Source organism: Triplophysa dalaica, chromosome 7, assembly GCF_015846415.1.
Source record: "Triplophysa dalaica isolate WHDGS20190420 chromosome 7, ASM1584641v1, whole genome shotgun sequence".
NCBI lineage: Eukaryota > Metazoa > Chordata > Actinopteri > Cypriniformes > Nemacheilidae > Triplophysa > Triplophysa dalaica.
The window spans coordinates 429,817-438,937 of record NC_079548.1 but is presented as its reverse complement, the minus strand read 5'-3'; the positions used below and the strand labels follow the sequence as shown (position 1 = coordinate 438,937).

At 38.0% G+C, this 9,121-nt stretch overlaps 1 protein-coding gene and 1 non-coding gene across 2 annotated transcripts; both read left to right on the top strand.

Annotated features, from left to right (window-relative positions):
• The first annotated feature begins 3,069 nt into the window (after window positions 1-3,069).
• LOC130427013 (U12 minor spliceosomal RNA) lies at window positions 3,070-3,224 on the top strand. Its single transcript, XR_008907261.1, has one exon. It is a non-coding gene; the product is annotated as a U12 minor spliceosomal RNA (small nuclear RNA).
• A 2,009-nt stretch (window positions 3,225-5,233) lies between these two features.
• LOC130426258 (DNA-directed RNA polymerases I, II, and III subunit RPABC2) lies at window positions 5,234-7,576 on the top strand. The gene is made up of 5 exons (XM_056752933.1): window positions 5,234-5,392; window positions 5,591-5,657; window positions 6,876-7,006; window positions 7,085-7,156; window positions 7,260-7,576. Exons 1-5 carry the CDS (start codon window positions 5,373-5,375, stop codon window positions 7,348-7,350), a joined length of 381 nt encoding a protein of 126 aa, XP_056608911.1. The 5' UTR covers window positions 5,234-5,372; the 3' UTR covers window positions 7,351-7,576.
• Window positions 7,577-9,121: the final 1,545 nt, after the last annotated feature.

The following is a 9,121-nucleotide window of genomic DNA, read 5'->3' as shown; positions in this document are numbered from 1 at the left end:
AGACAGAAATAAACTTCTGCTACAGCTTCTGAGGAGATGGAGGAGATGGAGAGAAGATGAAAGATGATGAAGCGATAAACCTCTAAAGAAATGATAACAAAATTCATAAGAAAGAGAGAAGATGTGTTTCTCAGTTTATGTCTGTAAAAACAAATTCTGTAAACTGGAAAAACAGAAATATACCGTAAAAAAAATCAGGTGAGGTAATAGGATATGAGGATAAATATATATATTCAATTGTTTTCCCCATTTTGTTTGTAAATGTGTAGTCTTTTTCTGTAACTTTTTTTTTAATAAACCAAAAAAAATGAAATGTTGTTAAAAAATCTGGCAGCTGGGGCTCCATAAATAAAGCATAAATGTTTCTCACTGTGAAAAAAAAGTGCTTTTCACTTTATTCTGTGGAACACAGAGCTGTTTACAGTCAGTGCAGAACTACAACTGGACAAATGTTGTATTATTAGTTAACACAACACACTTTGATGCCTTGAGTCTGACTGTAAACTTCTGTTTATATCTTCTTTATTTAATTGTATTTTACATGCTTCCATGTGTCACTGTTTGTGCTTTTAGTTACTTTATTTATTGTGTGAAGTCACATTACAACAAAGACATTTGAGAGATAAACTAGACTGCTGAATTCTGTTCTGTCTGGAACCCTGAAATGTAAAGTCGGTCATGTATCCTGTTTCATCATTCTATTAAAGGAAGATCTGTGTTTTATGATGATGTCATCAGGTGATCACATGTCTTCAGGGTTCATCATATTCCTGGACAGGTTTTGTGTCTCTTTGTAAATTTTCTAACCTTTGACTTCGTTCAGCTGCATCAATCCGTGTATCATTCGTTCTTTTCATATTCAATTGAGATTCCAAAATCGGAAAATTAAAAAACGGTTTGTTATTTCGTTATTCGTTTATAAATGTGATACCAAAAAACAAATAACGGGTCATTTTTCGTACTTTTGATTTAATGCTCAGATCAAAAATAGGAAATGAAATAAAGGGGACACGACAGATTTTGATTTTGAGATTGAATTTGTTCGATTTGGGTAAACCGGAAGTTATCTTCGTGTGTATGTGTTGCACTTGGAAGTTTGCCGCATTTGCAAAAAGTTAAAAGAAGCCTGAAAATCCTCAATCTTGCAGTGATTGACTAAGTAATTGTTTTTGTAATTTCGTATCGACACCATGGCCGTACTGGAATCATATGCTGATTTAATTAAAGACTTATTTGAAACTGTCAAGACACATAAAGAGATGTCAACTACGCTGCAGAAGATGGGTATCCAGCGAAGTTCTGCTACAAAATGCTACAATAAAAATATCTGCTTTTTGGCTAGATGTTAGTCATGAATACTGGGTATAACTCCAATGTAGAACGTCTAACGCACCCTCAAAGAACTCGAGATATGGCACCCCAAATTGTCCAATAACCCAAAAATGCTACAGTAAAACTGTTTTCTTGCATGACGGTAGACATCAAGACAAGGTGTAACCTAGCTGTGGAACTTTTAACGCACCATCAAAGACATACTTGTACAAAAACACAGTTCTGTGTCAAAGTTTACTTAAATATATATACATGTAACTACATAGCAGTAATATAATGTGTGTATAATGCACTGGCTAAGACCAACAAGAGTATAATAAATTGTATAAGAACAATGGATCAGTAAAAAATTAGAATAAGCTTTATTTTCAAATTGTGCACACAAAGACAAGCAACGTGTTGTGGTTTCAGGAGCTCAGAATGAAAAAATACAGTATAGACAAACAAAGGAAATAGAAAAAATAAATATATAGAATAAAAACAGTTAATTATATATATGCAAAGTATAACAAAACGGTGTATACTATGTTTTTTTTACAAATATACACGTAAATTACTCATGCATAAACCGTACTGCATGTTCTGCACCAGAATATTGCACTTTCAAACATGTAGGTACTTTTGGATTCGATTAATATTCATGGTGGACATAGGCTGCCTAAAAAAACTGTTCGATCAAAGTAATATAGAGAATGTTAAGGGGAGTGGGTGATGGAGGTTCCACGTGAAGTTCACGGTCATCTCAAGGGGCATTCAGCAGGTCATGACTTAGACAGCGAGCAGCAGCCCATCCTCTGTGCACTCTCTCTCACACACGCACGCAGGCAGGCACAGACACACGCCAACAGACACACACACACGCGCGCGCACACAGAAACACACACACAAAAAAGTTTTTATTTTAAAAACGTAAAAGAAGAGAAACGCGAGATGGTCCCTAAGAAGCTAAGCGTGAATAAGAAACTGCGAATAAGAAGCTGGATTCAGCCTCGTCTCATTTCAGAACTTCGCTGGATACCCATCTTCTGCAGCGTAGTTGACATCTCTTTATGTGTCCTGACAGTTTCAAATAAGTCTTTAATTAAATCAGCATATGATTCCAGTGCGGCCAGGGTGTCGATACGAAATTACAAAAAAAATTACTTAGTCAATCACTGCAAGATTGAGGGTTTTCAGGCTTCTTTTAACTGCAACACATACACACACGAAGATAACTTCCGGTTTACCCAAATCGAACAAATTCAATCTCAAAATCAAAATCTGTCGTGTCCCCTTTGTTTCATTTCCCATTTTTGATCTGAGCATTAAATCAAAAGTACGAAAAATGACCCGTTATTTGTTTTTTGGTATCACATTTATAAACGAATAACGAAATAACAAACCGTTTTTTAATTTTCAGATTTTGGAATCTCAATTGAATATGAAAAGAACGAATGATACACGGATTTGCATCAGGTGTGTGTTTGTAACCCTTCATGTCTGCACCCCACCCCCACTCAGTGACGTCATACCCTGTCCCACAATGCACTGCAGACAGACCTTATTTTAATCATACAAACACTAGTAAGTATGTTGTTAATATGATCATAACGTGTGTCGTGTAAACCGGTGTCTTCTGTAAGTGATGAACATGTGATGAGTGAAGAGAAGAGTGACTGCGCGCGCGCTCATTCTGTCACCATCACTGTGCACACACGCGCATTCTGTACTGTACTCTGTCTCGCGCTCCATCACGTCATGCCTTAAACTGATGAGTAAGGAAAATAACGACGCGGGGTGACGCCCGTGTCCTCGCTCAAACTCGCGAGAGGAATTTTTGTAAGGGCACAGGTCCGACTGCTGAGGTGACTCACCTACTTAGTGAGATGCCTCGCGGCACCAGGATCTGCCCGTCCCCAAAAACGTGTTAAAGAAAGATATAGATAGTTTATTTGAGCATGTAAACTTTAAACTTGTTTTGATCGCATGATGTTCACGAGAGATATCATGTGATCACATCAATTTCTCAGTTTTGATTTTGTTGTGGTGAAGTTTTGCCCAATTTAAAAGGATTTAAAAACTTAGTATATGTTGAACAAAGCGCTTTAGAGGCTTTCTGTTAAAGTTTACCCTAAAACTAAATCATTCAATACACGAAGCTTTTAAAAACGACACAGTGGCCCCATCGGGTGGTCAAAGGATGGAAGAGCCGTCTTTATGTCCATCAATGTTTCATGTTATACGTCACTACCCATCACTAAAAAATATTTTGTATGTGTTAGTGTTAATGTAGCACTTAGGCCTGGGCTATATATATATATATATATATATATATATATATATATGTATATACTGTATGAGTTAATCTAGGACCACATTTAAAAAGAATCAGTTCAGGGAACAGAACAACATTTTTATGAATGTGCTTCGATCAGAATATGCAGTTATTCACAGAAACGTTTGTCTTAGTCCTGTAAATTAATAGATTTATGTAGACACATGTCAAAATAAAATAATTGTCTATCTGTGATTGTGAACTGGGGACTTTTATTTTATTTTGTGGGAAAATAATTAACAACAATCTTAAGATTGTTGTTAAGTAACAGGATGTGTTCAACTGTATTGTTGAACTGTATTCAACTGTTCAACAATATTATTTCTTTATTATCTCATATCTCTGAGATGTTGTTTCACACGTGACAGTAGTCGTCACAGTTCACTACAGAAGCGACAAATTCAATCTAAACCTGCAAGTGATCTAGGGTGCTTCTCAATTCTTATTTGTGCGTCCTCGTTTCCTTTCCTCGCTTCCTTTCCTCGTGTTTTAGCTCCACCTCTTCAGGATGCGAGAGAAGGAAGCAAGGAAAAGACGCAAGGACGGAGGAATCGAAGCAAGTGAATTGATATATCCTCGCTCTTTAGCGTCACTTCAAAGCGTCGTCAACTAATGATGACTCTACACCGCTGGATTTAGCTTGAACATCGGGATATATTCTTGAACATAAGATATAATTATTTATATTGTAACCGTTTCAACCTCCAGAAAATACCACATTTCTTCTTATTTTTTACCAGTTATTATTAATGGATTTTTGTTGTTGTGATTTCCCATACATTGTGTTTTGTACATGTAAACAATAATGATAATGATTATAATACAAATAATTAAAACGGTGCTAAAAGTACACTTTATACATCGAAATTAAAGGCACTATCAAAAAAAGAACACATTTACAATAACTTTATGCTTAATATTCACATTTATGTGTGTTTGAATGTTCTGCCACGGTTGGCACTTGGAGCAGATGTGAAGTGGGAGGAGAATTTATAGGTGCGTCACGTTTAGGCAATAAAGAACTTCCGCATAGGATACACCTGTGTATCCTCGCTCATGGCTCCTCAGGAAGCCTCCTCGATCCTCGACTCCTCCCGGTGCAATTAGAGAATTGAGATGTCCTTCAATATGGCGGAGCTCGATCGGTTTCCGGGTCATAGGATGGAGGATAGAGGAGCGAGGAGACGAGGACGGATATTGAGAAGCACCCCTAATGTTGAACACGAAGCAGTCATCGGACGTCACTGATCACGTGATTAGCAAAATATACTTTTTATAAAAGCTTCGACGCCTCGGTGTCAAATGTCACATCACTATAAAAACATTACGATATTCAATTTTGATGATTATTTTGATTGAATTAACCCAGTCATTTATAATGGTTAGGCTATCTATATTCCTATACTGTTATGTCAACGAGTTTAAATTACTTCCAAACCTGAGTTAACAAGTAACTTTTGTATTGTATGACATGTAAAATATCGATTATGTCCCTTGACGTTGCTATTATACATGTTTAATTATTTTTGTTTGCGGCCTGTTTTTCATCGGATTGTCAGTGTCGAGCTCGTGTTTCTGACCGGACTGTGAAAACTGCTGCACTGTACCGGATGTTCAACACACGCCGTGAGTCCAAAACCTTGAGGTTTACAACTTCGATGTTAAACTAATTTAAAACAAATAATTCAAGTTACAGAAACGATTTGTCACGCTCTAGACAAACATAATGTCTGACAATGAGGACAAGTGAGTTCTGAGTATTTTTATTACTTTGTTTATTAACGTCGAGCGATCTTTTAACGCCTTGAGCGTGAAACTAAGATTTTGTTTTCACAGTATATATGAAGTATTAATATTTACATACGATAACATTAAATCCAGTTTGATGTGCATGTGCGTTTATTTACTCATGTTTGTCTCATCATTGTGTTTATTGTTCATCAGTTTTGATGACGGAGATTTTGATGATGGTGAAGATGAAGAACCTCTGGATGATCTGGAGAATGTAGATGTAAGAGCTGTTTGTTATTATGTCACATTCTGTCATTCACTTCTCCGAGTACAAAAATTACTTGTCCAAAGGTTTTGATATTTCATTTGAATTATAATATAATTGTTTCAGATTTGGATTGGTTAAATTTGCTTCTAAGCACTTTGGCCGACCAATTTTGATTATAGGCCTATTTTCTGTGACTGCTATAAAACAAAGGCACGCAGTTATTATTATTATTAGTAGTGTTAAGGCTGTAAGTTCGTTTTTTTCACAAAGCACTGGTGCTAGAGAGGTTGGAAGTTTGGTAGCATTATGAACAGATTATAACTGACAAAAGACATTCATGTTACATACAGATGGATTAGGGCATATCATTTTTAGATCACCTAAATTTGTTTGAATATTTCCAAGTTATATGTTTTTCCTTTTTAACTATGCAATAGTGGTATATGAGACCACATACATTACTGTAGTATACTTTAGTGTTAGTTACAGTAAACTGCAGTAAAATTCTTACTATATGTTTTTAACTTGACTATCGTGTTTATCAATTTACTACTAGGGCACTTCCATTTTCAATAGCAAGTACTATAGTACACTACAGTATCTCTTGTCTTGAGTGTTCAATTTGATGGGACTTCGTGAAGACGCTTGTTTGCAGATACCTTCACTTAAACAGTAAAACGATTGTAAAATGAACTCTGAGATGAGATGAGGTTCATGTGTTCATATCCTCATACAGAGCAGACACAGATAATTCCTCAACCATCACTCGTGATGTATGTTAAACTGTGCACATAATTCACACGCAGAACAGCCAGATGACCGTTAAATAACAGGATACGGCGTCCGCCTCTGTATGGACTCATCAGGGTGCATCATTGATTATTATCACACACAAACATGCACAACCACGCAGCTCTGTCTAATTCACACTTTCTTATTCTAAATATATGTTGCTATGGGTTTTTTAAGGTACTTGTCCAGTCGGGCAAGTAAAATTCTCTCTCACCCGCCCATATAAAACATTCAATTGTCCCATACAAGCATATGTAATTGAGCATTTATACTTCTTTTCAGTATGTTTTGGTACTGAAGTTTATTTCTGAATGAAACCGTACTTTTTTTTTTTTTTGTGTTACCATAAGACATGGGAGTGGGTTAAATTACAACTTTTGAGGGTGTGATTTGTGTCTGTGTGTTTGTGTCTGTTGTGTTGATGTGTTTATTGTGCAGGAGGATCAGGAGAACGTTCAGATTCTTCCAGCCGGTGAAGGACCGCAGGCCAATCAGAAGAGAATCACCACACCCTACATGACCAAATACGAGCGTGCACGTGTGCTGGGAACACGAGCGCTGCAGATCGCGTGAGTCCTGATCCCAACACACACGTACAGAAACACTACAGGCTCATAACATCAGTGACATCACTTCCTCTTTGACAGGATGTGTGCGCCTGTGATGGTGGAGCTGGAAGGAGAGACAGATCCACTGCAGATCGCCATGAAAGAGCTCAAGTACGACATGTTATTTGTATCATGTGTTAATGTTGTGATATTTGTGTGATGTTTTTGTTGTGTGTGTTTTGATTCTGAGGTGTTTATCTTTTGTCTTTGTCAGGAGTAGAAAGATTCCCATCATCATCCGCAGATATCTTCCTGACGGGAGTTATGAGGACTGGGGCTGTGATGAGCTCATCATCACTGACTGACACACGCGTGACGTGCAGCAGATGTGTGTAGATTACATGTGTATATCAGTATTTTACAGTGATGTTTTTCTTTCTGTGTGCAGTACTTGTTTTCCTCCACAAGGGGGCGGTACATCACACACAATAACACTCAACACAGAGACTTGTCAAGATTTCCCTCTGAATTTAGTTATTTAATGTTTGTTTGTTTGTTTTAGCAAAATTAAACCTTTTTTAAAAAAATGTACTCACTGTGCTCTTACTGCTTTCATTAATGTAAAAATCATTGTGCATTCAATGTGTTCAGACATATAAACAGTACATAGACGGTGTTTTAAAAGAAGGTGAAAAATGGATCATTAAAACAACAGAAAATCTGTCAGCAGGATTTCTGACAGCGTGCAAATGATAGCAAAATATGGTGTGTTACAGAAACATTTACAGACGACGCTTTCGTAAGGAAATTTTAAAAATATTACGGTCTCCTCTTTGAGTGTAGAACGCAAGACCCAGGGGCGGGGCTAGATCCAGATCCGACTCCTCCCACTTTAAATATTTACATTTAACAGACGCTTTTATCCAAAGCGACTTACAGTGCACTTATTACAGGGACAATCCCCCTGGAGCAACATGGAGTAAAGTGTCTTGATCAAGGACACACTGGTGGTGTCTGCTGGGATCGAACCAGCAACCTTTGATTTACCAGTTCAGTGGTTTAACACACTAGACCACCATCTCCATCATAGTTAAGTTGCAACGCGTGGTCGTCAAGGTTTGCTATTATCAATGTCATCATTCAGTGCCTGTTAGTAATGATCACAGTTAGATATTTATTAACCCAAACCCTTACTACAGTATGTGCACAAATAGAGTTTGTTTTCCGTCAAATGTATAACTTTAGTTACGCGAGTGTGACGTGTTTTGTGGCAAAACTACTGCAGAAATCTGCGACCAATCAAAACGCATTGGAAAGAGACTGGATCCAGTGTCGTCCAATCACAACGCGATGGGAGGAGACTGGACCCAACTCTGCTCCCTGCACGTCGCGTTCTGCAGTGAGGAGCTGCTCGATTGTTGAAAACAAAAACACACAAATATAAACTCTGATGACAACATGTTTGACTTTTTGATCATTTGACGCCGCTACTGTTGCCACAGAAACGGATTAGTACGCGTCGAGCGTAATTGGGGTAAATACCGCGGCCGTTTCGCGATAATCGTGTTATCCGCACTTATCTGCTTGCGATCCTTTAGTTATAAAAACAGTGAGAGAGTTTCATAGATTGAAGCGGTCACGTTTGCTTACGGGATGAAGTTCAGATTCATAAACACACACTATACTCTCATGACACGAGCACACACCGCCAGAGAGAGAGAGAGAGAGAGCAACTGTGTGTCTCTCTCACATGCGCAGTCTAGGAATGTCCAGATTCGTGTGTGTGTGCGTGTGTGTGTGTGTGTGTGTGTGTGTGTGTGTGTGTGTGTGTGTGTGTGAGTGTGTGTGTGTGTGTGTGTGTGTGTGTGTTCCAGTGAAACTTCAGGCTGCAGGACCCCTCACCCCCTCTCTGCCTTCACTGGAGCTCAATGAGTCTCTTTGTTTAAGTAAAGTATCACACAGATGATTAAATCAGGGGAATTAGAAATCAGCCTGAACTCTCAGCCCCACACACACACACACACACACACAGATATGCAGAACAGCATTCCCTCTCCTCCACACACACATCATTAATGCGGAAATGCACAGGCCTTTGATATGATATTCTTTCAGCCAATCAGAGTGAAGCTTCGT